The sequence below is a fragment of the Mirounga angustirostris genome, unplaced genomic scaffold (genome assembly GCF_029215605.1).
Source record: "Mirounga angustirostris isolate CCGP_5_RB_7025 unplaced genomic scaffold, mMirAng1.0.hap1 SCAF_5, whole genome shotgun sequence".
In the NCBI taxonomy this organism is placed as follows: Eukaryota; Metazoa; Chordata; class Mammalia; order Carnivora; family Phocidae; genus Mirounga; species Mirounga angustirostris.
In genome coordinates this window covers 63,985,135-64,012,667 of record NW_026991713.1, presented here as the reverse complement: position 1 = coordinate 64,012,667, position 27,533 = coordinate 63,985,135, and the positions used below count along the sequence as shown (strand labels likewise).

Genomic DNA, 27,533 nt, shown 5'->3' with positions numbered 1-27,533 from the left:
TACAAGAATCAAACAATCAAGCAACACCATGAAGAGGTTCCTGTCATTTTAATTAGGTTTGCCATGAAAAGCAATAACCTCAGCTAATCACTCTGCCCTCCTCCTCCACCTAACCCCCATCTCCCTTCATATGCACATAGCACAGGAACCCAAAGGCCCTCCTCCCCACAATCCTCCCCACTCCCATTATGGGAAGAAATGTCACTAAATGGACTCAGCCTCCTCCATATAGCATGAAACAGGATGAATAAAAATATCTTAGGAAGAGTTTTGTTGTGCTATTATCTTAGGGTGGAGTCAGGGTAGAGAGAGAGGCAAAGGCTGGGTGAGGTCTGGGGATCTCTCAGAGATCAGAATTAGCCTGAGGGGCACACAGCCCATCATTCACTCAGAAAGGGGGCTACATCTAAGAGGGCTGGGGCTAGGATGGGCTAGGCTGTATGCATGAGGATAAGGACAGCTAAAAATCCATTCTCCTTCCTCCCCCCGCACCCTCCCCAGCTCCCGAGCAGGGAAGAGAGTCACAATTCTCTCAAGGTTTCACCTGTGGTTCCTAGAACTTTGGGCAGGCAGTGAGTGGGGCATATCCCCTGGTGCTGCCTGACCCCTTCCCCAGCTCAGGGCTTCTCTCCTCCTGTGAGCACCAGGGCCTGCAGGATGTCAGACAGTGATACAATCCCCTTGACCACATCATTCTCATCCACCACAACAAGCCGGTGAACCTGCACAGAGCAACAAGGGAGAAAAGGGATGTTTAGTGATGGCCTCAGTTAGGATGAGCCCTTCAACCCCTACCCACCTTGCCAAACCCCACACTCAAAGCTGCTCCCCTCAGCTCCTTCTGAGTCAGTGGCCTCCCTACCTCTGCTTCCACCAGCCTGTTGATGATGGTCTCCAGAGTCTCGTGCAGGTAGCACTTGAGGACACCCTCAAAGTAATGGGATCGATGTTGTAGGGCTTTGGTCACAGACACATCTAGGTTGTTGTAGGTCTTTTCTGCTGCCAGATTCTGGGGAGAGAGAGGAAGGTGCTTGCAGGGAAGCAAGGAAGCCAACCCCCAAACCCTGAGTCCACCCAACCGCGCCAGAGGGATTCAGGGCAGTTGTTAGCCTTGCCCACAAGCCACACCCAACTCATTCCTTTTCAAATTGGATTTGAAAGCTTAGAAGCTTCTAAAACCCTTAGGTCCCAGAAGAGACTCTCTTCTTCTCCCTCTCCACATTCAACACCCCGCCCCTTTCCCTACCTCCCAGCCCCTCCGCAATCACTCACGATAACATCAAACTTGGAGTAGATGTCCACCACACGCCCTAGGGGGACAGAGGCAGATCAGCAAGGAGGATCTGGCATCCAAGGCTCCCCCTGCCTATAGCATCACCCTCCAGGCTGAGCTGAGGGACAGCAGATTTTCCCAGAACCAACCACCCCGGCTTCCCTGGAGCCTTCCCTCTCGTTCTGCGTACTCTCTCACCTTTCTCATCTACTACTGGCAGTGCTGAGACTCGGTGTTGAACAAAGATGCCCAGAGCCACATAGACAGGCGTGGTGGTGCGGACCATAGCAATGTTGGCATAGGTGCCAATCTGTAGCTCTTCCAGAGACTTAGACATGAACTCTGGCTTGGGGAACTCAGTGATCTGAGGAGAGAACCATCAGCTTCATCTTCAAGAACCCCCACACCACCCTTGGATACCCCTTCAACCCAGTATATAAGAAGTAAAAACCAGGGGCACCCAGTGGCTCAGTCAGTTAAGTTTCTGACTCTTGATTTCAGCTCAGGTCACGATCTCAGGGCCATGAGATCGAGCCCCGTGTCAGGCTCTGTGCTGGGTGTGGAGTCTGCTTAAGATTCTCTTTCTCCCTCTTCATCCGCCCCCACACCTCCCCTGCTCTCTGTCTCTCTTAAAAAAAAAAAAAAAAAAAAAAAAAGTAAAAACCAGGCTGAGGACACTTACAAACAATTTGAGGAACTTGAGGATGCGCTTGTGGGTGAGGATGTACAAAGTGTTGCCTGATTCCGGGTCAATAACTGGCAGTCTGTGGATCTTGTTTCGAATTAATGAAGAGACAGCATCGAACAAGCTGTGGGAAGGTGGGGGATAATGATAAGTCCCACAGTGCTGAGCTTGAGCTGAGTAAATAGCTTCTAAGAGTGTATTTATAAACAGGGAAAACTGATGATTGGGAGAGGGGAGCAGTGTTCAAACCGACCTATAGAGTGTGTGAATGTGTGTGTGTTTGGGAGGAGAGTATTGTTTCTCTTCTGCCCCTGGATCTTTGGGTATCTAGGGCTTTAGCTACCCTGGTGGCAAGGCTCTTCCCCTTCTGGACAAATGGGTAGCTGGAACTCACCTGGCATTAGGAGAAATGCAGACGAGTGGTTTGAAGGAATCCTGTAGGTACACCTCTGAAGGGAAAAGGGAGGTTCACAAAATACCGGTATGGAAAACCATTTCCAAGGAAACTCTCCATCCCTTTTTCCTTTTACAACCCCCAGTTCTCTACATACCTCTCCAAGTTTCTATCTTGTGTTCTTCCAGCTCATAGATCTGTACCTGGAAACAGAAGCACAGGACTTGAGATTTGATCTCTCTGCTTTATTAACCCCTTGTAGTTTGCTTGGAAGAAAGGAACTAGGAATGAGGGACTTGGGTCATTGGGCTTCGGTGTCTTACCAAGGCTGATTTATAGTATCGATGCAGGATATTGATGAAATCGGTGATGGTTAGCATGCCTAGAAGCCAAGACAAGATCCCTCAGCACTACTCAAAGTTTCTCTCCCTGCCCAGCACAAGATGCCAATAATATTGTGTACCAGAAACTTTTGCCTACCTACAAAACTTTGCTTCTTACTATCCCACAAAGGGGCAGCTCGTACACCATTAGTCACCAAAGCAAAGAAAGCTTTCTTCACCTGTAGCCAAAAGAGAAATCATCACAAAGGAAAATTCACAGGGTGCAAGACTAAAAGAACAGGGGTTGGGTATGTTAGGGAAAACATGAGACTAAACCCATATAAGGACAAGGATATTACCCTTGGGATGAGATAGGATGAGAGTTTTTGAACCAGAGGCTCCTAGGAAGGGGGATGGGAGAAGAGGATTTCACCCACCTGCAGGGAAGTATCAAATACAACCAATTTGGAGCTTGTGGGAATCAGGTCATAGCAGCGATGAGACTTCATGAAGGAAGTATACACACTATTGTTGGATTCTGGGGTCTCTGCATAGGGTGGGATAGTTAGAAGCTTCCTTCCATGCAACGACTCACAATCAAAAGAGGCAGAAAATAAAAGTGTAGTTGTTCAAATATTTAGAGCCTGCTTTTTTATAAGGCCCCTTTTCTATCTGTTTTGTTCCTATTGTTCCCAGAAAAACTAGATAAACCGCTTAGAAACTATTTCATACAACCCCCAAATCCAGGTAGGACTCTACAGGCTCCTCAGGCAAAAGATGGCTACTAAAACAGAAAATCTATTAATATCTTTCATTGACCTCTTCTAGTCTAAAAGTTTTTTCTCATCTTTAACTTAAATTTCCCCTTTCATATATTTGCACATTTTCACTTGTTCTCTTTTCTCAATTAAGATGTAATTAAGCTTCTTAAAATTCAAGTAAGCTTAAAATTCTTTTAAGATCTGCAGATGAGAAGTTGGGCTATTTCAGACCAACACTCAGTCGGAGCCCAGTGCTTAATTAACCTGGCCCCAAATGCCCTGAGAGTCCATCTTGGGATGACCCTCTGAATCAGAAATCATCCCACCTACTCCAGACAAATAGGAGACCCTGGCTGTGTTTACCTGTCCATTCCTCTGACTTTAATTGCTTGCTCTAAACTGGAGAAGCAACCCAGAAAATAATCATCTGAATGTGCTATGTACTACGCTATGTGTACTTTAAAAATATCACATCATTTAATCCTTACAACAAATCTGTAAAGCAAATACTGTCCTCATTTTTCAGATGAGAAAACAGGTGGGAAGCAGATAAATAAACTGCTCAAGGTCACACCATTAGTAAGTGGCAAGACTTAAACACAGACCTGAGTCCAAAGTTCATGATCTTAAATCCTATGCCAGTTGTTTCTAGTGTTTAATTTCTTACCCGTTATACAGGTACACTGTTTAAAAAGCCAAACAGTTTTGGAGATTTTGTTAAGAAAAACTGCAGTCCCTGGCACCTACTGCCCTGTCTTATCCCTCCTCAGAGATGAGACCTCTTTTAGCTGATTATTTTGGCACTTATTACTAGGGCTGCAAATAACAACCTTATATTGCTGGGTTTATTTTTCCATTTTAGGGCATTATCTATTATTATCCGAGGAATATGAGAATTTTTAGTTCTCCCTCCTACCAGGACCCCAACACAAACATGCACTTCCCATCTCCCCATTCTTCCAGAAGTTAAACTATAATGTTGGTTACATTAGTATTTAAATAATTTTGACTGAATATTCCTTATTCGGAGCTAAGCCCAATGGTACACTCCTGGCTTTTTTTTTTTTCTTTCTTTCACAACTTTGTTTTCCATGGAGTTAATAACTGTCTTGTCTTTTTGTTTTTTATAACTAATTCAAGTATTCATAACTAATTCAACCCCAAACTCTTTACCAGTTGTTTAGATCTCCTTTCAAGATATCCAGAAGCACTAGATAGTCTATCAATGTAAACCACCCAGAGAATTCTCTCAGGAGTCTTCTGACCTGCTCAAATCTGTGCTGGTTTCCTGGTGTGCACAGCTGTCCTCCTGAGATCTTCCTTCGTCGCCATCCAGGGGCCCCCTTTCATGTCTCTCCTGTATTGGCACTCCTGTGTCCTGTACTCTATGTTTTCATCTTTTTTTTTCTTTCTTCCTTGCTTTGGTGGTATACATCTTCCTGTAGCTTCCTGAGTAAGGGTGCATGGGAGGTAAATTTTTTGAGACCTTGCAGCCTGCAGATATCTTTATTTTACCCTCATCTTTGATGTATAATTAGGCTGGATATAGAATTCTAGGTTTGGATTTATTTTCCTGAAGAATGTTGAAGGCACTGCCCCCATTGCCTTCTAGTTTCTGGTGTGTTGAGAGTCCAAGGCAATTCTGATTCTTTTTATGTAACTTGTTTTTGTTTGTTTGTTTGTTTGTTTTCCTCTCTGGAAACTCAGGATCTTCTCTTTGTTTCCAGTGTTTTGAAATCTTATGATGATTGTGCTTTGGGTGGGTCTGTTTCATCCACTGTGCTGAATACTCAGTGAGTCTTTTCAATATGAAAACTAATGCCCTTCAGTTCCAGGAAATGTTCTTGAATTATTTCCTTGATCGTTTCCTTCCCTCTGTGTTGTCCTTTTTCTCTTTCTGTAATTCCTATTATTTAGATATCAGGCTTCCTAGACTGACCCTTTAAGGTTGTTCTTGTTTTGTTTGGTGAGTTGTTTTTGTTGTTACTGTTGTTAAATAAAATATCTTATCTCTCCTAGTTTACGCTTTTTCTTTTTTTCACTTCTTTGATTTTTGGGGCTTTTAAAAAAGATTTTATTTTTTAGTAATCTCTACACCCAACACAGGACTTGAAATCATAGCCCCTAAGATCAAGAGCCACACACTCCACCAACTGAGTCAATCAGGCACCCCACTTTTTTTTTTGAGGGGGCAGGAGGGACAGAGGGAGAGGAAGAGAGAGAATCTTAAGCAGACTCTAAGCCCAGCGCAGAGCCCAACGTGGGGCTCGATCCCACAACCCTGAGATCATGACCTGAGCCGAAATCAAGAGTCGGACGCTTAACCAACTGAGCCATTCAGGCACCACACTTCTTTTTTAATTCTACTTTTTTGGAGTCTTCCCCAACTTAATTTTCCAAACCTCCTTAGTTTAAAATTTTTGCTATTATATTTTTAATGTCCAAGAGCTCCTCTTTCTTTTCTGAAAATTCCTTTTAAAAAAACATGACATCCTCTATTTGTTGCATGGTGGAAATAGGTTCTTTATCTGAGTTATATTAATGTTAATTTTTAAAGTTTTCTTCTCTATGCACTGACTTCTTTCTGTTGCTTCTTTCCCCTGCTTGTTTCTTCGGGTGTGGGGGGAGCAGTTTGGATCACTTTTTATTTTAGAGGCTTTCTTCTTTTTTTTTTTAAACATTTAAAAAAAATTTTTTTTAAAGATTTTATTTATTCATTTGAGACACAGAGATAGAGAGAGAGAGAGCATGAGCAGGGGGAGAGGCAGAGGGAGAAGCAGGCTCCCCGCTGAGCCAGGAGCCAAATATGGGGCTCGATCCCAGGACCCTGGGATCATGACCCGAGCCGAAGGCAGATGCTTAACCATCTGAACCACCTAGGCGCCCCTATTTTATTTTATTTTTTTTTAAAGATTTTTTATTTATTTATTTGAGAGAGAGAGAGAATGAGAGAGAGAGAGCACATGAGAGGGGGGAGGGTCAGAGGGAGAAGCAGACTCCCCGCCGAGCAGGGAGCCCAATGCGGGACTCGATCCAGGGACTCCGGGATCATGACCTGAGCCGAAGGCAGTCGCTTAACCAACTGAGCCACCCAGGCGCCCTAGGCGCCCCTATTTTAGATGCTTTCTTTAGATCTCTGGTTATCCTTGGTTTAAAGGAGCATTTAAACCATATTCTAAGAGTATGGTCTTTTTTCTTTTTTTTTTTAAGATTTTATTTATTTATTTGAGAGACAGAGCACGAGAGAGAGAGCAGAGAGCACAAGCAGGGAGGGGGAGAGGAGAGGGTCAGAGGGAGAGGGAGAAACAGGCTTCCTGCTGAGCAGGGGGTCCAGTGGCTGGATCCCAGGACCCTGAGATCATGACCTGAGCTGGAAGCAGATGCTTAACCCACTGAGCCACCCAGGCGCCCCAGAGTGCAGTCTTTAAAGTTGATTGGCAGCTCAAGTGTACACGTTAAGTCTTGTTGACTGTGAGCCGTTTAGATGGGGAACATTCAATACTCATATTTTTAGGGCTTTCCCTTCAAGGGAATTCTGGAGAAGATTATTTATTCAGTCTTGTGCTTGGAGGGTGAAGTCTTTTCTGTCAGCATTCTGGAAATTAGATTAGGGAAAGGACTGGGATCTCAGCATCCAGTGCAGTTCGCTTCATGCTCCCGTGTTTAGTATAGTATTTCAGCCCTCAACTGGGCCTGAACCCCTCCCCAGACCTCCAGTCTTTGCCAGAGTTGGGAGGAGGAGTTTCCTAGCTGCACTCAGTGGAGTAGGGAGTCTCTGAATCTAACTGCTTCTTAGATCTCCAGTGCTTCTCTTGGCCTTCCCTGCTGCTAGTCTGTAATTCAGTTTTCTCAGGTCTGCTAAATGATTTACCACTCTTGCATCTGTTTTCCAATTTCCAATTACTATTGTCTCCTCTCTTATTCTCCCTATTCTGGTGGGTTTGTACCTTTTGAAAAAAATTCTTTTATGGTGGCTTTAGTAGGTTTTTGTGAAGGAACAAAAGTAGATGCATGTACTCCATCCACCATCTTTAACTGAAGCCCACTATTGTTTTTCAAAGGAAACCTCTTGTGGCCCCATGCTGCTGGCCTCTGTGGGACTCCAGTGTCCCAAGTGTCCCCCACCTGGGAACTCCCCTGCCTTGCCCGAGGTGGCTGGGCTAAGGAGTTCCCAAGAACATGCCTTTTGATGCTAGTTTAAGACATGTTCCACTGAGAGTTAAATACCATCATTTTAGGCCACAGAATTATAAACATATTTGATTTGGCTTTCTCAGTATTTTAAAAATAATTTAAATCAGTTCCCCAATTGTAAAAATGTGGAGATTGACATAAAAACCCAAATTCTCCATTTTTTTCAAAATCAGATCTGACCACACTAGGCTTGAATTTCTGAACAGTGACAATTGACAAGACCTGGACAGTTGCTGCCTCCTTTTAGACATGATGCGATCTAATAGGATGTCATAGTCATATGCAGCCTATAGCACTGCTTGGTTCACAATTTGAGTTTTTGACTCTTGCCTTGGTGCTACCGCAAATGTACTCAGAAACATAAAATAGGCACTGATATCATGTGGCAGTACTCAATTATGAAGATATCACCCAGATAATTCAAATATGACTATATTAACTTTTTAGGATACCAACAAAATGAAAACAGAACATTTAAAAATTCTTGTGGAGAACTCATAGACCCTTAATAATACGTCCTACGATCCCAGCCCATATTTCAATTCTCTGAGGAAGCATGTACTCCTAATGTCATAAACATGTCCTGGGAAGACCTAGGAGTGTTCCTGGATAAAATCCTCTAAGGGAGGTGCCTGTAAGTTCTGCTTCTTTCTAGATAGTCTAGGGTTGGACCATTCCATTCTAACCAGTTATTTGGGCAGGTGCTAGAATACCTTCTCCTCTGCCCTGGATTTTAGGGTTTAGTGCCTCTATTTCTAGACTAGTTTTAAGGGCTTTCAAGGCCTTTCTATAATTTCTTGTGTACACTCAGTGGCTTTAGGGAGCTCAATGGATGATAAAATCCTAGTGGCATTGTTTCTGGGCTAATCAGAAAATACCAGGCACCACTGATACATGGTTAGCCAGCCCAGAGTTGCCTATGGAAGTTTTCCCTCAAAAATTTCAGTGGTTTGATAACTGAAAATATTAGTCATTCCCACCCTGCCCAAGATTTATTCCTGGGTGATCCTGCCAAATTACTAATCCTGATTCATTATGGTTTGGCACATTATCTGGCCCAGTTTTGATTTTTCCCAGGGGGCATCCTGAGAGAGATTCAAAAGCATCGCTGAGGACAAGTTAGGATTGGGCTATTGCTTTCGTAGCGGTTTCCTTTCTTCAGTAAACTTACCTTGAGGATGCTCATTTTCCAGAGCTGGGGAGCTATCTGAAGAAGTGACCTGGAGAGAAAAGAGGAACAAAGATTCAGCCTATCCTAGGCTCCATCCATTCTGGCCGAGCATGATGAGAAAGGCTGGTGAACTAATGATGTCATTTAAAGTACCATAAGGCCCTCTTAAAATATTATCTCATTTAGGGCGCCTGGGTGGCTCAGTTGGTTAAGCGACTGCCTTCGGCTCAGGTCATGATCCTGGAGTCCCGGGATCGAGTCCCGCATCGGGCTCCCTGCTCGGCAGGGAGTCTACTTCTCCCTCTCCCACTCCCCGTTTGTGTTCCCTCTCTCGCTGTGTCTTTCTCTGTCAAATAAATAAATAAAATCTTTAAAAAAAAAAAAAAAAAAAAAAAATATTATCTCATTTAATCATAACAACCCTGAGGTAAATACTATTATTGGCCTCATTTTCACAGATTAGAAAACTGAGGTTCAGGAAATATTAAACAGCATGCCCAAGGTCACATGGCTGAGGTAGAACAGGAGTTTGAACACATATCTGTATGGTTCCAAAGCCTATGCCCTTATATACCACAATGCCTAATGAAACAGACTTAAAAGCTGAGACCAGAAAATCTGAGAATCCACAAGGTTCTCACAGATCTACTTTATAAAAACAAGGAAGCCAGAGAGACAATACTGCTTTCCCCCCAAATACCTAAGCCTAGTTGTAGACACTAGAATCATAGACATGCCCCTTTACCATTAAGAGAGGACCACATCAGGGGTGCCTGGTGGCTCAGTGGGTTAACCGTCCAACTCTTGATTTCAGCTCATGTCATGATCTCAGGGTCATGAAATCAAGCCCCACATCGGGCTCTATGCTGGGCATAGAACCTGCTTAAGATTCTCGCTCTCCCTCACCCCTTACCCTTCCTGCGCGGGCGCTAAAAAAAAAAAGAGAGTGAGAGAGACAGGATCACATCTAGGGAGGATCCCGGCAGCTGACTGTCAGAGAGAGCTAAAGCTTGACTGACTGAGGGGTGGATGAGGACAACAAGTGTTTTGAAACTGGGGACCTGACTCCTCTTAGCACCTTGTGAGTCAAAGGCTCCTACAGCCCAGAGGATGCTGGTTTTCCAAGCTTCTTTGGCCATGACAGTCTGACATTAGAGTGCTTTGAATATAGAGAAACCTTCAGAACCATCTCTGGGCTCCCTCAAGTGGGAATATTTGGAAATTTCCTTGTTATCTAGGAACCCAGGAGGGGTCATGCTAATCTTAACCCACTGGAATCAACAGTTTTGGCTCCATTTATTCTGGGTAACATACCAAAACTAACTTAAAGGCGTACTTCACCTACATAGCTACTGTAGTAACATGAAATTAAAGGCCTTGGCTTGAACCTGGTAGGTTGGTGGTAAACAGGGTCAAGTTGGCAGGACAGATCTAAATTTCCCTCCCCTAATGGGTCAAGGTGCGGGCAGGAGGGAAGGGGAATAATCTCCCTCTCTTCTCTCTGGGCTGCATTAGACTATCAGCTTGGCCTGGCATTTTGGCAAGGCTATTGGAACAACAGCCTCATCACTTATAAGTGGGAGAGAGGGCTGTTCAGTGGTAAAGATACACACATGATAACACAGTCTCACAAAGATCTATACAAAGACACAGAAACAGCTACTTGTGTAGCTGTTTATTATACCCATCATATAATACTTACATACTGCACTGTGCTACAGTTTTTTTGTTTATTATCCATCCAAACAGGTTTTAAATTCCTGGAAGCCTAGAACTATTTTACATTTCTTTGTATCACCCATACCATCTAGCATGGGGTTCTGCACATAAATCTCAATTGTTTTGTTTTTTTAACTCTCAAATTGATAATGATAATGATGCACACTCCCGTGAACAGAGAGACCTAAGATTAAGTTACAGAGAGAAAAGTAAGGTACAGCTAGAGATACAGAAACCTATACAACAGAGTCAGGCCTTATTGAATATGACTTTACCTTTCTGCCTGTTTCTCCACACAGGAGGATAATTATGTCCACTTCTCTTTGCTTTTAATAACATAGGAAACCTGAGAAAGTACCACTGTAATTCAGGAGTACAAAGTATTATTATAGAGACACCGGCTAGATCTGACACATGGACTCATAGTTTCTTTTGAACTCCTGATCCACATTTTTAAAAAAGATTTATTTATTTATTTTAGAGAGAGAGCATGCACACGCTGAGGGAAGGGGCAGAGGGAGAGGGAGAGAAAAATTCAAGCAGACTTGGCACTGAGTGCAGAGCCTGACGCGGGGCTTGATCTTACGACCCTGAGATCATGATCTGAGTTGAAATCAAGAGTTGGAGGCTTTACTGACTGTGTCACCCAGGTGCCCCCCCCCACCCCCCTGATCCACATTTCTAATTGTTTGCTGGATAACCACAGATGTCACAAAGACTCCTCAAACGCTTCAGTACAAAACAGCATCTGTCCTTTCATCCTATTATTCTTACCAGGGCTCCCATCTCTGTTTTTTTGCATTGCTCTCCTATAGGTGTCTAGGACTGTAGTATTGATTCCTCCAAGAATGAGCTATGCCAATATGTCTGCTTGGAATCGCAGGGCAGGGCATGACCTAAACATGTCCTTAACATCTATCAACTAAGCTGGTATGTTAGAAGTGTCTCAAATCCATTTCTCTCCTTTCCACTTTCACAGTTTTAACTTAGGCTTTTACCGTTCACTTCAGCAATAGTATCTAAATTGGTCTCCCTGTCCATGTCACATGCTCTCCTGACTGAGCCAGCCAGGCGCCCCAGACCTTTTATTCTTGTTCAAAATTCTCTTAATCTGTAAGAGCTGATACCCTTGCCCGGGTGCCCAACTGCAAATCACTTTACCACTTCGCTCTGTTTTCTCCTTTATAACTTGAGGGACAGGACCTCTCTGCAGGCAGAGAAAGGGTGTGGTAAAGGAATTACTATGGGCATGGGACTGACCCAAAGAAAGATGAACCTGCCAGTAACAGATGATAAAAACCAAGACACGGAAGAGTTACTCTTCCCGACAGAGGATATTTGGTTCGAGATGCTAGAAAACGCTCCTGAGAGTGACGGTGGATCCAAACATGTAGCAGGCTACCTGCAACATCTCTGGGAGGATGACAGGGACCTGCCACAATTGATCAGTGCCTGCTAGCCAAGAATGATCTATGCCAACACGCCTGCTTAGAATCGCAGAGCAGGGCATAACCTAAACTTGTCCAGGGACACAGCGGCCTCTAACACTGAAAGAGTCCCTCCTTCAGGGAGAGCCCACTTCTCAGTCTTATTAAGGCAATGTGACTTCGCCAGACACCTCGAAGCAGCATAAAAGTCTTTCTGATCTCCCTCCTGCCAGCGCTTGCAGGGCTCACACTCAAGACAACCGGGGGCCAGGTGCTACCCGCAAGCGGGAGTCCCCCGGAAGCCCCCTGCCTTCCCCAGGAAAGCCGGATCACAACCCTGCTCTTTCTGGCAAACCTCTAAAGGTTTGAGATGCCCAGAGAAAAGGAGGCCCGAGATCGCCGAGGTGTGCTCGGGTTCCTAACAGAGAGCAAAGTCACTGCCAGCTCGGGCTGAGAGTACCACGGACGTAAGGTAGGCACCGCGCGGCCCAGTCCTAGGAGATGCGCCCAGCGAAGGAGCGGAGGAGCAGGGTCACGGGATAGCACAGACCCCGGCTTCTCGTGCAGCACCGGTCCCTGCCCAGGCCTCCCTGTCCCCTAACGGGGGTCTCGGACTCCACAGCGCCCCCCGCCGCCCTCCCGTGCTCCTCACCGTCTCCATTTCAAGAGGCGCTGACTGGGTTCGCTCGCTTTAGGAAGCTCTCTGGGAGCCGGTGGGGAGGGGCGGAGGGGGGGCTCAGGCCCCGCCCCACGTCCGGTACCGCGACACCACTTCCGCCTACGTCAGACACACGCAAGCCAAGGGCGGAAGGCGGGGAGTTCACTCTTCCGGCGTGGCCTGGCCTCGGTAACCGCCCTCCCCTGGGTCCTCTCGGACCTTCCGGATCCGCGGACGGCGAGGGTGACTGGACGGAGCCGCTTGTATTTAAAATGTTCTTTTTTTATTTGTCGTTTAAAAACAAACTTGGAAGAAGCAAAATCCAAAACTTGCCCTTTGCCTCTTGCAACATAAATTATGTACAGTTCAGAATGATCGCTGATACAAAACATGCCAAGGACAGAGCGCTGGGGGTGGAGGGAGAGAGGGCGCTTTAAAAAAGGGAATCATTTCATCCGTTGTTACGAAGGACCAACCTTGCTGTACAGGATACACACAACACAAAATAAAGTCTTCACGGGATTCACACTTGTCAGCGATTTATTTTTTAAAAAGGGGGAGGGTCCTGGAGGTGAGGGGAGAAGACTGTAAAAGGGAAAAACTGAAAATTGAGTATGTGCAAGTGTAAACCAACCCAAAATACAAACACGGGGGGGGGTGCGGGGGAGGGAGAGGAGGGAATTCAGATGCAATTATACAGGCGGGGTACTTAAAAAAAACAAAACAAAACAAAACAAAAAACCAACAACCAAAATTCCAACCTTGTAGCCTGGGTCTGAGTTAGTTTATATAAAAATTAAAAACTGTATAAGATTTCTTCACTAAATTCTACAGGACTATCGGATACCTAGCATATGCTTACAAAGTCTGCCCCATCCCCTTTTCCCAATCCCAGGGCCCAAGCCCCAACCAGAGCCTGACTCACAGGAGCCAATCTCCCCCTCCCTGTAGCCTAGACCTTTTGCTCTCGGAAAAGGAATATCCAATGGCTTTGGGGGCAGCAGCCCAGTCTCCCCGCTGTCTGATTTAATGACAGTGGTTTCTGTGGGGGTGGGGGGATGTTATTCTCTTAAACATTTGCAGCTTGAAACAGTTGAGGAAGCAGCTTTAAAAAAAAAAAAAATCTCCCTACCCCCATCAATCCGCAACCCCCCAAATTCAAAAACAAAACAAAACAAAACCTAAAATCACAACAGCGACCTTGCTCCCCCTCCAGCAGGCCCGCCCATCCACCGCCACCAAGCCCACCCCTACACTCCAGACATTTGATTCTTGAAAATATTAATTACAAAATGCCCTTTGCCCACAGCCCCTAGGAGAGAACTGCATATAAGCTTCATCTTCATCCCCACGCTCCCTACTTGAGGGGGTCTGGGGCCTCACCCACCCCCAACCTACCCCTACCCCCCAGGAAGAGGTTCAACTGCAGCACAAGCTTGGGCAGAAAGGGGGAAGGAAAGGGAGGCAGGGAACCCATCACCCTCTGGCTCCCCCTGGGGCCAGCTCACTTTTGTGCGTTATAACGTAGTCCAACTATACAACGGGGGTGAGAATTGCCCAGCCTCTATACCCCCACCTTACAGCAGTCACAGCCAGGGGGTGGGGAGGAGGGGGTGAGGAAAAGGGCGGTAGGTTGGGTAATGGAGGGGGCCCCCCCACAAGGGGAGCTCCATGTGTCCGCCCCACGCCCCCCTACCATTTATAAACTGGTTTTGTAAAAAGAAAATAGATATATTTATATAGAATATATAAAGCACAAAAATTAGTAGTTTTACATTTGCTCTCCCCGGGGGTGGGGGGAGAGGGGAGGGTTCTCACCTCCAGCCGGCTCCCCCATTCCCCACAAGACTATGTACAATCCCATGTATAAATAGATAAATACCCCCCACCCTCCCCGCGCTGACACTAAGCTCCCCACCCCCACATCACCACCCCTTCCCACCAGACCAGCAGCAGTTTGGTGACTGAGGGAAAGTGGGAGCTCCGGGCCACACCCTGCCTCACTGGGTATGGGCATGCCACTCAGGGATAGCCCTCACCCTACCACCCATCCACCCCATCCAGGGGCTGGAGGGCAAATGGGCTCATGATGGGGTTGGGAAAACAGGAGGGAGATATCCTGGTCCTAGGTTTAGCACACCCCTCCTGCCCCCATGTCCAGATGGAGAAGGAAGTCCTAGAGCAACTAGGGGCCAGTTATCCCCAATCTTCATCATTAGCCTCAACCACCATCCCATGCCCATAATTAAAAACAAAGATGGATTTTTTGTTGTTGTTTTTCTTCCTCTTCCTACCCCCCTTCCACCCACTCAGAAGAGGGCAGTGAGGTGGAAGAGAGGGTCGGGGCAGTAGGGGGCTTGGAGAGGGTCTCACATTTCAAAACAGCAAAAAATCCAACACTTAAATGAGGTAGGTGTGGGTGCGGGGTCTCCTTGCCCGGCTTGCCTGGCTTGCCCTCCTGGGCAGCTGGGCGCCTCTTTCCCGTTCATGTTGCATTTGTCAGAGTGGAAAACAAGGAAACACAACCCATAGAGAGACAGAAACACAGAGGAGAAGAGGGAGACAGAGACAGATTGAGAGGGAAGGGGATGGGAGTGAGGGTGGGGGCAGGACCCGGCAGGCAGGGCCAGGTGTGGGACCCGGCCTTTGGGATTGTCAAGCTTAGTCAAGTCTCTTTGCAGCCTTGAGTCGGGCCGGAGAGGTCGGTGGGAGCAGCAGGGCTGTGAGGCCCGGCCACACATCCTCCTCCCCCCTCCCTGCTGCCTCCCAGTTGCTTCTGGGTAGTTCCCGGCCCATATCCCCCTCAAACCTGAGATGCCCAATGGCTGCTTCTGTCTGGCCCCTCCTGGAGCTGGGGGCAGAGATGCCAGCCTGGGGGCCGGTGGCGGGGAAGAGGGTTGTCCCTGGTGCCCAGGGTGGGCTTGGCCTAGGGCCCTCTGCCCCAGCCTCCTGCTCCAGGGGCTCCGGTCAGCCGGCAGCCCCAGCCCTGGGTCCTGGCTCTGGCTGCTACCTCTCTTCCCCCTCATCCCTTTCAGGGAAGAGGTTGGGGGTGGGGGGACTCCCCTGCCTGGTAGCCTCTAAGCTTCTTAGTTCATCCATTTTCGACAATTCCAGGCTCCACAGTGGCAGGGGATCTTGTGCTGATCGTCCTCAAAGTCAAACTGATAGTCATAGGTCAGCTGGAAAGAGAAGAGGGTAGAATTGATGCCAGCCCCCCAGAGGGAGTGGGGGGCAGGCAGAGATCTGATCTGACGGCAGTGGCCTTGGAACTTGGTTCTGGGGAACTGAAGAGAAGCGGGAGCTGCTTTGTCACTCACACAGAACACTTCCTCTCACCTCCTCTCCTTTGGGGATTCGCCGGCTGGAGATGATGATGATTTTATCCTCCTTGTCAAACGTCACAACTTCCGCCACACAGTTAGGGGCACAGGAATGGTTAATGTACCTAAGCAGTGGGCCAGAGTCGGGGATGCCAGGCAACTGAGTTGGGAGGGTTTTGGTTCCTTCTTGGCCCACCCTGAGTGTCACCCCCAGGGACCCCTAAATTCCTCCTTCCTCATTCCTCTCTCACCTGGCAGGGCCTCCGGTCAACGTAGCATCAATCACATGTTCGTTGTTTATTCGGAACATGTAGATGCCTCGATTCTAGAAGGGAAGAAGTTGCAGAAGTGGGAAGAGTATCAGGGAATGGCAGCAGCGCTGGTGGTGGGATCAGGTAGCAGACTCAGGCAGCGGGCTTATCTTCATTTCCTGTTCTGCCTTTCTCTTATCTCTCACCTCCTCCTCCTGCCACAGCTTTCCACCTACTCCCCTGACCCCAATTCAGCCCCTTGCTGCTTGGCAGAGAGGGCGCCCATAAACCAAGACAGCCCCTCTGCCAGCCCATACCTGCTCCTCATAGATTTTCTCCCGCCGGTTGGCCACCTCATTGCGAATGATGGTGCCAATATATTCGATGACCATCGTGTGCTTTTCTAGGTCCTTGGCGGCGTAGAGCCCCAGGCCCTGGATACGGGAGCGAGCCAGGTACACGTTGTTCTTCCACTCAGTGCGCAGGCGCCGGTACTGTGATGACTTGGAGTGCACAAACTGCTTGCTGTATGGGGTGTTGGTCTCGCCTGTGAAGGTGCTCTGATATGCCTTGGACATGCTGGTGCTGTTCAGGGTGTGAGGCCTGGGAGGTGACACAGGCCATGACAAGACAGCTCTCCCCCAGACCAAACACACCCCACCCGCCTCCTCCCTAGGATGTGCAACATGCCAGTTAGGGGCATGTGCTGTCTTGGAAATGGGAGTGGAGGCATGTGGGTCTTGGCTTTGGTGAGACAGCCACTAGTTGGGGGGACCCGTGCGACACCCTGAGTGGCACAGAGAGCCCAGGATAGGGGGTGGGGGATGGAGGGAGGGGGGCACCAATTCCCCTACACTGAGCCCGCTCTCCCATCTCCCTGCCTTATTCCACCCTCCTGCCAAACATTACACAAGGCCACGCTCCTCTGGGGGGTCTTCCCCAAGCAGCCCAGGCCTGGCATTTAAGCTCATGATTTGCTCAAACATCTGAGTTCTACCTCCTGCACATACTAGAAGCCCTGAAATTGGGGGCCGTGTCTACCACACTGGGCTGGATCTGAATTAAAAGTGGCTCTGAATTCACAGCCGAGAGGTGGTACCCTTTCCTTTCTTCAGACTGTCCCCTTCTCTGACATAACGTTGGGCTCTGTGCAGATGGCTCAGTGCAGGGGAATGACTGCTGCCTGGCAGGATGCCTCTTCACCACCCTAGGGCACCAGCCAAAATCTTGCCCATCCCAGAGCAGTGGTTTTCAAACGTTTTTGATTCTTTTTGATTTAGTAGAGATGTATTTTTTTCCTTGTTTCTTTAACGAAATGTAACTGGAATTCCAATACGTAAACTAGATGAAAAGAGAATGCTTCCGGCTGAATCCAATTTGGGGAAGGGGGAGTTATGCACGGGGAGGGCCAAGTCCTGCTCACTCGGTTTATGTGTTCCAGGACTTTCTGAAACACACACAGTTTGAAAACCACTGTCGTAGAGCATCAAGGACTGGGGATGACTGGGGTAGTAGAGTCTGATGCTCTAGGCTAGCCCAAGGAGCAACAGAAGGCCTTCGAGAAAACCCTGCTACAAGGATTCTGCCTCCCTCTACCCAGGGACCAAAGTCAGGCTACTGTGGTACACAGAAAGAGCAGTGAACCACAAGTCGAGAGGTAAGGTTCTGGTCCCAGCTGTGTGACGTTTGTCTAGTCACTTAACCTTTCTGGGTCTCAGTTTTCTCAGCTGTAAAATGGGGGTCATACCACCTGCCCTACCTACCTCATAAGGTTGTTGTGAGGATCAAATGAGATAATGGATGTGAAAACGCTTTGAAAAAAAAAGTATAAAGTGCTATACAAATGTAAGGTTTTATTATTTTTCTATTATATTTCTAATTATGTTTGACACCAACTCAGCCTGGGGAAGGGAAGGTGACCCTAGCCTTTATGGGGTGTCTCAGGCTTGGGAGAATCACAGGCCCCCTGGAAGCAAAATAAGAGAGGAAGGAGGTGACTGGCTCCCTTATCTACTGCATAAAATTTCACCACTGTCTACCCAGAACCTCCCCAACAGCCATTCCCAGGGTGCCCAAGATAAGTCTGTCCCAGACCCCAGGTCAACCCAGGACACCTGAGCAGCGTGGAGGAGGAGGAAAGGGATGACCTAAGTGATACCTGCATACCCTCTAATCAGGAGGCCTAGCGTGAACCCCCAAACCTTCATAATTGGCCAGAGGGCGCCTACCAACCCGCACTCCCACATCCCACGGCCCCCACCCTACAAGCTCACCGTTTGTAGTGTGTGAGGATTTTAGGCTCCGATCGGGCACAACCAGTGGGATTGATCATGAGTGGCAGCTCCATCAGGGGGTGGCGTCCATAGCGGAATAAATAGTTTTGACAGCTCTCCACTCCAGGCAGCTGTGGACACAGGTCGTGTGCTTGCCTTAGCCTGAGCGTTTTGGGGGCAGGACCAGAGTCCCCAGTGCCCACGTGTCCCCCGGCCCCCTCCTTACTGATTCAGCTATGCGCAGCACGGCGTGCACTGTAAGCCCAAAGAGCTCCTCGCCTTTCAGGTACTCGGGGAAGAGCCGCAGCATGTCGGCCTCTTTTCTCATGGCAGCCACAGGCTCAATGATGCGATTCCACACCGCTAAGAGGCAAGGAAAGAGAGCAGCCCTCAGAGGCAACTTCTGCTGACGGACCTCAGCCTAACCTCGATCGGGAGCGACGGTCCTTTTCTGTAGCCTGCCCACCTCCCTGCCACGAGGCTGTGTGGTTCTTCAGGACCCCCCCTGGCCTCCCAGTCCCACTCTCCCTCAGCAAGCCAGCAGGCTTCCTACCCTGGAGGGGCACCAGAGAGCCCTAGGACACAAAGCCATGACCCCAGGGCCCAGGAGACCCAGCACAGGCCACAGTGCCTACCCAACAGCCAGAACAATAGGCCTGCTTTGGAGTTGGGAAGACTTGCGTTCAGGTTCTAGTACTGGCTATGGGCCCTTACACCAAACACTTAAATCTCTCTAAGGCTCTGTTTCTTTATGTATACACTGGGCAAAATGAAAGTACTCACCTCAGAGGGTGGCCATGAACAAAACAGCCTACGTCAATTACTTTAGTTTGTGGCGCATGGTACTTGCTCACTTATTTCTATCGTTAATGCTAAAGCTCAGAGCAAAAGAGCTCTGACCAGGGAAAAGCAATCGTAAGGAACTCATGGTTAGGAACAGGGTGAGCCAGGCCAGACGATGCGGTCTCAGAACCGTATTCTTTAGTCCGGCTGAGGATAGGAAAAGGAGCCAGCACACGTGAAGGAGACAAGCAGAAGGTCTTCAGCCACAGGGGGGGTGCGAGGTGGCTGAGAGAGGCTAAAGCACTGCCTCTGGGGATCTCTAAAAGACCTCCACTGGCCCGAAGCCAGGGCAGGAAGATCCCGCGCGAAGACCCCGCGGATCCCTTCCACTTCCACATGAGCGTTTCCAGGGCCCCGTGCTCACCCTGGGGGGAGGCGTCGGTGAAGACCAGGTCCTCCAGGCCCTGCTCCATGACTTTGATGATGAACTCGGGCCTCCCGTTGTTCTCGCCGATGGAGCAGCGGTAGCAGCAACGGCGGTTGTTGGTGCGGAGGCTCCAGTAGATGCGCGTGGCCTCGTAGCCCACGGGATAGAGGGCAGTGGCGCTGTGGAAGTCAGCCATCTGATGAGGCAGCAGCTGTCCGATGGCGTGGAACACGAGGCCCCCCACGCGGAACATGTGCAGCCGCTCTCCCCGCTGGATGATGCTGGCGATTTGCTTCACCTCATCCCGCTCGATGTAGACCCGCCGGAAGACAGCGAAAGAGCTCAGCTCCTGCTCACAGGGCCCCTTGATCTTATGCATTGGACACAGCATGGTCTTGTCCTTGAAGAACATGCACTTGGCACGGATGGCGCAGGCGAAATGGTAGACGCTGGGGCACCGCATTCGATTGCAGCTGCTCGTGGCACCAGTGCGCTGGCACAGGGAGCACTTGGTTAGCAGTCCTCGGTGCAGGGCAACCTCCACGTTCATCAGCGCCCCGCCCTGAGTCTCGTAGACCTCCGTGGACCACAGGGCACAGTTGAGGTGCACCCACAGGTCCAGGTCCAGGTTCAGCAGGCGGGCAGGCCCATCAGTGGCCCCATCACCCTCCTCGTGACAGAAGCAGCAGCGCCGCATGTCACGAGGCACCTTGTCAGGTCGCAGGGCCGTGCCGAGCTGTTCCATAAACTCCGCCACTTCCCGCTCATCCTCCTGCCGCCCGCTGCCCTTCTGGATGGTCAGCAGCAGTCGCAGCCGCTTCCAGCGCACCCCCTTCCACTTCTTGAGGCGAGGGGGCCGGGAATCTTCACCTTCTTCGGGGGGCCGGGCTCGGTGCTTGGGTCGGGCCGATTCAGGGGATGAGGCCAGTGGCAGGGGCGATGGGACCGGTGGCTCAGCTGAGGGTTCAGCCGGGAGTTCAACCAGGGGTTCGGCAGGGGGGCTGGCAGGAGAGGGTGCCAAGGGGGATGGGGGCGGGGAGGGCTCTTCAGGAGGCGGGGCGGAGAGCTGTCGCACATCCAGATTGGAGACGTTGTAGGTGTAGCTGTGCTGGGTGGGTGGCTCTGGGGCGGGGCTCTCCTATGGGAGGGCACGGCCCGGTATCATCAGCGCCAGCTCCGCGCTTAATGAGCGCCCCCCTCCTCTCACCCAGTTTCCACTCTCCCAAAAGCCCTCTGCCTTCTTCGCCCTGGCCAGACACCCACCATCTTTTCTCCCCCTGACCCACCTGTTTCAGGAGGCTCAAGATGTCTAGCTGGCTCTTGAGGGTATAGCCGGGCAATACTGCGTCAAACTGCTTCAGCCAATCGGGGCCAGCTTCTGGGCTCTTGCCTCCCAGACCCTTCTCTTTCCCGCCTGCAGGAAGGAAGTCGTCAGAACCTCCCACCAGAATCCCTCCCTGCAGGTCCTGAGGAGATTTCCCGCCACACTCACCAGGGCCCTCAGCTTCCCCCTTCTTAGGTTCAATGCCCGCCCGGGCAGGGCTCTCCGGGAACAGCACCTCATAGGAGTTGGGGATCTTCATGCTTAGCAGCTCTGCTACTGCCACCATCACACCATTCAGGTTCTGCCAGGGCAGGGAAAGGGACGGGAGGGCCCGTCGGCGGTGTGGAGCGGGCGCCGCCACCAGCCTGGTGGGGACAGAACACCCGGAGCCCCGCTCCCCAAGTGGCCGGTCAGTCCCGCCCTTCTCACGCGTTTCCCCCACAGCACCTCTCCCACCTCTCTGCTGCGGTCGTTAACGGGCGCTCCACAAAGAGGGACCCGTGCCCACCAAGTTTAGGAATGACACACGCTATATGCACCACTTGGAAACTCACGAGATATACATTAGCAAATTAAAGAATCTGAGAAGTCCTGCAGTAAAGAAACTTGTTTTGTGGTTTCAACTGGGATTTCCAATTTTCTTTGACCACAAAACCCTCAACATGAAAAAATAAGAGTTCCGCCAAACGTGACTGGGGACATGCTGTCTTGCAGCATTCGTCGCATTATGTGCGCTCTCCTAATTTGCTGACTTGCGTCTCTCACTGGACTGTGAGCCCCTCGTGCTTTATTTACCCTAATCCTGCAGCCTTCAGCCCAGGCATTCACACACAGTAGGTCCTCGTACATAGTTCTGAGTGGATGAATTCATCCACACAAGCTCCAGGGACTGCCTTCTGACCAGGATCCCTCTGGCCTCCAAGGAACCCCCAGGACATACCTTGGCCGCAGCGGCAGAGACTGTCAGCATGACTGACACCTCACTTCCTTTGCCCTTTTCCCAAGCTGTGGCAGGTAGCTTTCCAGGGGCCTCCAGGTCCAGGGCCCCATAAGGTTTGGTGTCTGGGAAGACTGAATGAGAGAGGGACCTGTGTAAGCTCCAGCTGCCCTCTCCCCCAGCCTTGGACAAGCCAGCCCTGCCTGGCCCATGCCCAGAGCAGCCTCTACCTGGGATACTGGCCCGAGGAATGATGGGGATGACAGGGGAGAGAGCCCGGTCTTCCTGCTCCCACCGGCCTGAGCCCAGCTGAGGGAAACGAGTGGCCTCCTCCCCCAGGATGCTTTCGGGGGACGAAGCTGGCACAATGCTATCAGGAGAATCGCTGTCCTCATCACTTTCCATCCTATGGGCCAAAAGTAGACATTTGTTGGTACAGCCCTGCAGACTCCCCCAAGTAGACATTTGTTGGTACAGCGCTGCAGACTCCCCCTCCCAAATCTAGAAATTAGTAGATGTCATAGCCTTATGTGGTACCTGCCATTGGCTGAAGGGAAAAATGAGGCAACCTGCCCGCCACCCCATTCCTTACCCCATTTCCAGCCCCGCCCCCCACCTGACATCCTCAGTCTGATTGTGAGGGGGTGTAGGCAAGGCAGCCAGCAGGTCTAGACTCTTCACCTCTGAAGCATCTGAAGGGTAGGAAGGGAGAAGAAAAGTCAGGCTGGTGGCCAGAGCTCACGGGGCTATCTCCCCCAAATTTCAGGCCTAACTAGAACAAGACCTAGCTTAGCTCTCATGACCGCTGTTGTCTACCCACCCACCTGCCTACAAGTCTGGGGCAGATGAGCTGCGCCTGTCGAGCCTTTCCTACGTGCCAGGCACTGGGCTCTGTTCATCAAGTTTTAACAACTCCAGCAGAGAAATATTCTAACATCTATTTTCAGTGAGGAAACTGGGGCCCACCCAAGTCAATCATGTTACTTAGCCGTGGTAACACAGCTAAATACATACAAGAACCAGAGAATTCAAATCCCGATTTGACTGGTGTTCTATACCCACTAAAGCACTGTAGGCCGTGCCTCATAAACAAAAGCCTCATCAACACTCTTTCCTACCACCACCTCCTCTGTCGCCTATGCTCTGGGCTCCTTGCTTCCAAAAAGTCAGCCCTAAAGAGGCCCTTCCCTAGCTCAGGTACCCTGTTCATGTGCGCACACGGGACCACAAGCGATCACTCCTGTCTCAAACCATATGAGAGGGCACATGGACCGACCTGGGCCCCGGCCACCAAACCCCACCAGAGAACGAGAGGCCCACGCTGCTCCTGCCTTACCCCTCAGGGTCCCTTCAGTATCCCGGGCAGAGGCAGCATCCTTGGGGTGTTCCCCCAGCTCTTCAGATGGAGTGACGCCATTCACCATCTTCTGCTGCACCGATGGGGGTGGGGTGGGGGGCAGCGACGAGGGTGGTGTCGGCGGGTTACTCAGGTTATTCTGGGGGTGGGGTGGGGTGTTGTGTGCAAGATGGCAGAGGGAGAATGATGTAATCTCCTGGCCCCCCACGACATCAGCAATCTCCTCATCTTCCGCTCCCACCTCCACCTCCCCAAGAACCTCGTCATCCCCAAAAGGTATTGCCGTTTTTCTGACCTTGGTAAGCAGCTGGGAATAGTAGTCAGGGCCAGTGGGCAGTGCCCCACTTCCAAAGGCCCCCCTCAGCTGGCACTGCCCATTGACCGGGCAGCCACTGCCGAAGGGAGCAAAGAGGCTAAAATTGGCGGTAATGGTAGGCTCCGTTAGGGGCAGCAGGGACAGCTCCTAGGAGGGGCAAGATGACAAGGTTGGAAATCTACAGAGTGAACATCTCTGCCACTGCACAGCTGGGGGCCAGCATGCCCCCTATCCTGGGATGGGACCAGGGGGCTGGCTCCTGGGGGTCACCTGTTTCAGCTGTTTCAGCAAGGCCTCGCTGGCCCTGACCCCGTCCTCCTTCCGCAGCTTCTTTCGGGAGCTCACCAACCTGTCGCTTGCCTTCTGCACCCGCTTGGGCTTCGGTGTCACAGGCTTCCTTGCTGCTGTATCCTAAGCCAGATAAACCCACAGTGAAGGCTGCGGTCTTCCTCAGAGCCCTCACCTCTTCTCTGTGAACCAGACCTGCTCATGTTGCCCCGGGTTGCAATCCCCACTCTATCTGCTCCAATCTATCTAGAGCACTCACCTCCTTGTTGCTGGGGGTACCCTGTAGTTTCTGCTCCAGCCCAGCCAGCTTGCTGTCAATGTGCCCGTTGATCTCAGCTCGCAGCCCCTCGGGCCCCCGCCCAGTGCTGAGTTGCACATTCTTTGCCCGTAGAAGCTTCTGCAAGAGCAGATGCCCGGCCTCTGAGCGGGGGCCTGCCAGCAGGAGGTGGTTGCTGGTACCTGGTGCCCCTATTGGCTCCCCGTTGGCCTCCCTCTTCACCGCCTGGGCTCCCAGGGCACATGGCTCCTCCCGAGGCTCCTGCTTGATGCTGAGATGGGGTGGCTCAGGCACTGCCTGCCCGTTCACCTGCTCCAGATGTCCAGGTACCAGGCTGCTCTGCTCTGGCTTCTGGGCTTCTACTAGGTTGTCTGGGGGGTCCCAAGGTCCCAGCCCCTTGCCAAAGAAGGTATCCGCAAGCTGGGCAGCAGCAGGTGAGACCCTCCCAGGAGGCAGCTCCAAGGATGGCCCCTGGGGTTTTGGGGTCCCTGGCTGGGTGGGGGGGAGCTGGGCCTCAGAGGGGAGCTGGGACGGGACGAGGGGGCTGGCTCCGGGGGGCTGTGAGGAAGGTCTCTTTGGCTCTTGGGGGCTGGATGGTGGAGGTGTGGGATGGACAGGGCCGAGGACCGGTCCTGCGGCTAAGGCTCCTTGTGGGGCAGGGAGCCGGGGTGGGCCCTGAGGTCGAAGCCCCGCCCCTAGCTCCTGGAGGGGGCCAGTCTGGGATCCAGGGAAGCCCCCAAGCTGGGGCTGGCGGCCCAGGAGGCCCTGGAGGGGAGAGGGCTGGGCCCCGGGCTCCTGGTAGGGGGGTGCCTGGCGCACTGCCGGACTCTGCTGCAGCTGCCGTTGCATGAGGAGCGCCTGTAGCTGCTGCTGCTGCTGCGGGCTCAAGTGCCGCAGCTGAGGGTTTTTGGCCAGGACTCCTTGGAGCTGCGCTCGAAGTTGACCCACCGTTGGCATGACTCCAGGCCCAGGCAGGCCCGGCCCAGACTGGGGGACAGATCCTGCTTTGGCAGGCTGTGGCCCTGCGTTATTTTGCACCGGCCGCTCTAGTCCAAGGGGCTGTTGGGAGCCCAGAAGGTTCTGGGTCATGGTCCCAGGCTGCTCCCCTAAAGGAACAGAAGACTGGGCCAGCAGGTGGGGCATGGCTGACGCCTCTGAGGATGAGCCGCTGCCTGCCTGCCCATGGCTTCCCACACCTGCCGTGTGGAGCAAGTTAACTTGCGGCTGCTGGGGCCCTGGGAGCCTCAGAGACGGCTGCAGCTGCGCAGGGCTGGGCTGCGGCTGGGCCTGCGGCTGGACAAGCAGGAGCTGCGAGTCCCCGGACAGCGAGGGCTTCCCCTCCCCGGGTTCGGTGGCCGCCGACTCGGGAACAGCCCCTAGGGCTAGCGGCGCCCCCTGATGTGTGGACGGCCCCTCTGCGACCTCTGGAGGAACAGCCGTCTCTACCATGCTCTGCTCCTTGCCCGTCAGGACGGCGGCACCCAGGGTTCCAGGGCTAGAAAAGTGTTGCGCGGGCTTGGCCGGCATGCCTGGGCCAAGGGGCCCCTGCTGCTGCGGCTGCTGCGGCTGCGGCTGCTGCGGCGGAGACAGTAAAGTTCGACTCTGGTTCAAGAGGCCCATCTGCTGCTGCGGCTGCGGCTGCGGCTGCTGCTGCTGCTGCTGAAATTGCTGCTGCTGCTGCTGCTGTTGCAGTTGCTGCTGAAATTGCTGCTGCTGCTGGAGCTGCTGCTGCTGCTGCTGAAATTGCTGTTGCTGCTGCTGCTGCTGGAGCTGCTGCTGCTGCTGCTGCTGCTGCTGAAATTGCTGCTGCTGCTGGAGCTGCTGCTGCTGCTGTTGCTGCTGCTGCTGCTGGAGCTGCTGCTGCTGCAAGGCGGCCATGGGCTGAGCACTGAGTTTGGGCTGCCCAGCATGCGGCATCAGGCCCTGCTGCAGATGGGAAAGGCCCGCCATGGATCCCTGCTGTTGGTGTTGGTGCTGCTGCTGCTGCTGCTGCTGGGCCGTGACCAGCCGGTGTCCCATAAGGCCCTGAGCCTGCTGCGCCAGCTGGGGGGAACTCAGCACCCGGGACTGGGTCAGAAGCACCTGTCTGTGAGGACCCTGGGGGCCCAAAGCTCCAGGGTGCTGCTGCTGCTGCTGCTGCAACACTGCCACCTGCGCAGGGCCCAGCATGCCCTGGGGCCCCTGGGGTGGCTGTGGGGACAGCTGCTGGACCAAGAGGCCCGGATGGCTGCTAGGAGGCAGAAGCCCCTGGGGCTTGGGACCCAGAGCCTGGTTTGCCTGTACGCCCAGGCTCTGCTGCTGTTGCTGCTGGACTGCCACCTGTCCCAGGAGGTGCTGCTGCTGCTGCTGCTGCTGCTGCTGCTGCTGCAGTTTCTGGGCTAGCTGCATGCGCTGCTGCTGGAGCTGCAGCTGCCTTTCCTGTAGAAGTCTCGACTCAGGTCCTAGGGTTCGAAGAGCCAGGTTGCCAGGGAAAAAGCCCCCTGAGGGGCCAGCCAAGGCCCCAGCCCCACCAGAATGTTGCTGTTGCTGCTGCTGGGCCAGGGAGGTGTTGAGGAAAGGGCCACCAGGCTGTCCAGGGAGTGTCATGCCCCCTGGGGGCAGGCGAAGACCCGCCGCTTGCCCACCCGGAGGCCCCTGCGGTGGCTGCAGCCCATGGCCCGGGAGCAGCTGCCCAGGGAGCTTGGTGAGGAGCCGGGGACTCTGGGAAGGGCTAAGGGCCAGCACGGCCGAGTGCTGCTGCTGCTGCTGCTGCTGCTGCTGCTGCTGCTGCTGCTTATTCCGATACTCTGCCATGAGGTTGGTGTGCTCCTTCTGCTGCTTCCGGACCTGACACAGGAGAGTCGGGACGTCAGCCTGGAGCCTGCCCACCCATGCTCTCCCTCTTCTCGGGCCCCTGCTTGCCAGGCTGAAGTCTGCTTTCCCTACCTGATCCAGCTGTTTCTGGATCTTGCTCTGCTGCTCTGTAACCAGCTTGAGCTTCTCAGCATCAGCTTCCGGGAACTCACGGCCAGCCTTTTTGGCAGTGCGCTGCTTGGCGCACAGAGCCTTCCGGGACTTGCGGTGCACACCAATCTGCTCCTCTAGCACCTTCAGCTGCATCTGTAGGAGCTGCTGGGTATGAAACAGCCACTCCTCATACTGCCGCTGGTCAGCCTCATCTGGGAAAGGAAACAGGGTGTCAGGACCCGCAAAAGGGAGATCGGAATCCCTCTTCCTCCACCATCTGCCCCAAACCACTCCCTTGCACACTCCTCCCCAGCCCCATACTCACTGATCACTCCCTGGGCAAAGGTGGGTGGATTGGGACGAGGCTGGGAGGGGTCACCAGCACTCCGTTCCTGTGGTGAGAGAGACCGCTAAAGGGTCATTGTTGCA

The 27,533-nt window shown here is 51.8% G+C and overlaps 2 protein-coding genes across 18 annotated transcripts in view; both read right to left on the bottom strand.

The window, feature by feature from the left end:
* Positions 1–26: 26 nt before the first annotated feature.
* On the bottom strand, positions 27–12,759 carry PRKAG1 (protein kinase AMP-activated non-catalytic subunit gamma 1). Of its 5 annotated transcripts, XM_064591331.1 has the most exons (13): positions 12,600–12,710; positions 8,802–8,850; positions 4,702–4,885; positions 3,113–3,222; positions 2,833–2,914; positions 2,676–2,734; positions 2,510–2,555; positions 2,353–2,407; positions 1,956–2,082; positions 1,472–1,637; positions 1,273–1,310; positions 863–1,009; positions 27–722 (listed from the first exon to the last, which is right to left on the bottom strand). In XM_064591331.1, exons 4-13 carry the CDS (start codon positions 3,182–3,184, stop codon positions 618–620), a joined length of 897 nt encoding a protein of 298 aa, XP_064447401.1. In that variant the 5' UTR covers positions 3,185–3,222; positions 4,702–4,885; positions 8,802–8,850; positions 12,600–12,710; the 3' UTR covers positions 27–617. The 5 variants fall into 5 exon arrangements, 4 of the variants coding, with proteins under 4 accessions (XP_064447401.1, XP_045729461.1, XP_045729462.1 ...); XR_010411531.1 differs by lacking the exon at positions 4,702–4,885 and having other exon boundaries at positions 1,247–1,310; positions 12,600–12,759; XM_045873505.3 differs by lacking the exon at positions 4,702–4,885 and having other exon boundaries at positions 12,600–12,759.
* A 1,879-nt stretch (positions 12,760–14,638) lies between these two features.
* KMT2D (lysine methyltransferase 2D) overlaps positions 14,639–27,533 on the bottom strand; it is a 37,916-nt gene continuing 25,021 nt past the window's right edge. For 6 of the 13 annotated variants that reach the window (XM_064591319.1, XM_064591329.1, XM_064591324.1 and 3 more), the window contains exons 38-56: positions 27,430–27,514; positions 27,084–27,316; positions 24,141–26,984; positions 23,864–24,004; positions 23,573–23,740; positions 23,257–23,416; positions 22,513–22,612; positions 22,151–22,326; positions 21,924–22,054; positions 21,152–21,284; positions 20,946–21,073; positions 19,657–20,797; positions 18,676–18,812; positions 18,450–18,580; positions 17,940–17,987; positions 16,494–16,779; positions 16,177–16,250; positions 15,942–16,050; positions 14,639–15,784 (exon numbers count right to left, since the gene is read on the bottom strand). In XM_064591319.1, the coding sequence (XP_064447389.1) occupies positions 15,692–15,784; positions 15,942–16,050; positions 16,177–16,250; positions 16,494–16,779; positions 17,940–17,987; positions 18,450–18,580; positions 18,676–18,812; positions 19,657–20,797; positions 20,946–21,073; positions 21,152–21,284; positions 21,924–22,054; positions 22,151–22,326; positions 22,513–22,612; positions 23,257–23,416; positions 23,573–23,740; positions 23,864–24,004; positions 24,141–26,984; positions 27,084–27,316; positions 27,430–27,514 (6,318 nt within the window). In that variant the 3' untranslated portion in view covers positions 14,639–15,691. The remainder of the gene's footprint in view (positions 15,785–15,941; positions 16,051–16,176; positions 16,251–16,493; positions 16,780–17,939; positions 17,988–18,449; positions 18,581–18,675; positions 18,813–19,656; positions 20,798–20,945; positions 21,074–21,151; positions 21,285–21,923; positions 22,055–22,150; positions 22,327–22,512; positions 22,613–23,256; positions 23,417–23,572; positions 23,741–23,863; positions 24,005–24,140; positions 26,985–27,083; positions 27,317–27,429; positions 27,515–27,533) is intronic. The other 7 variants (XM_064591328.1, XM_045873504.3, XM_064591330.1 and 4 more) reach the window with 5 other exon arrangements.

Coding starts and splice junctions, on each gene's coding strand:
- PRKAG1 (XM_045873505.3), bottom strand. Junction 3,223..8,801: donor GGAAAATGAGCATCCTCAAG/GTAAGTTTACTG, acceptor CACCCTATGCAG/AGACCCCAGAATCCAACAAT. Junction 2,735..2,832: donor TAAGAAGCAAAGTTTTGTAG/GTAGGCAAAAGT, acceptor CTTGGCTTCTAG/GCATGCTAACCATCACCGAT.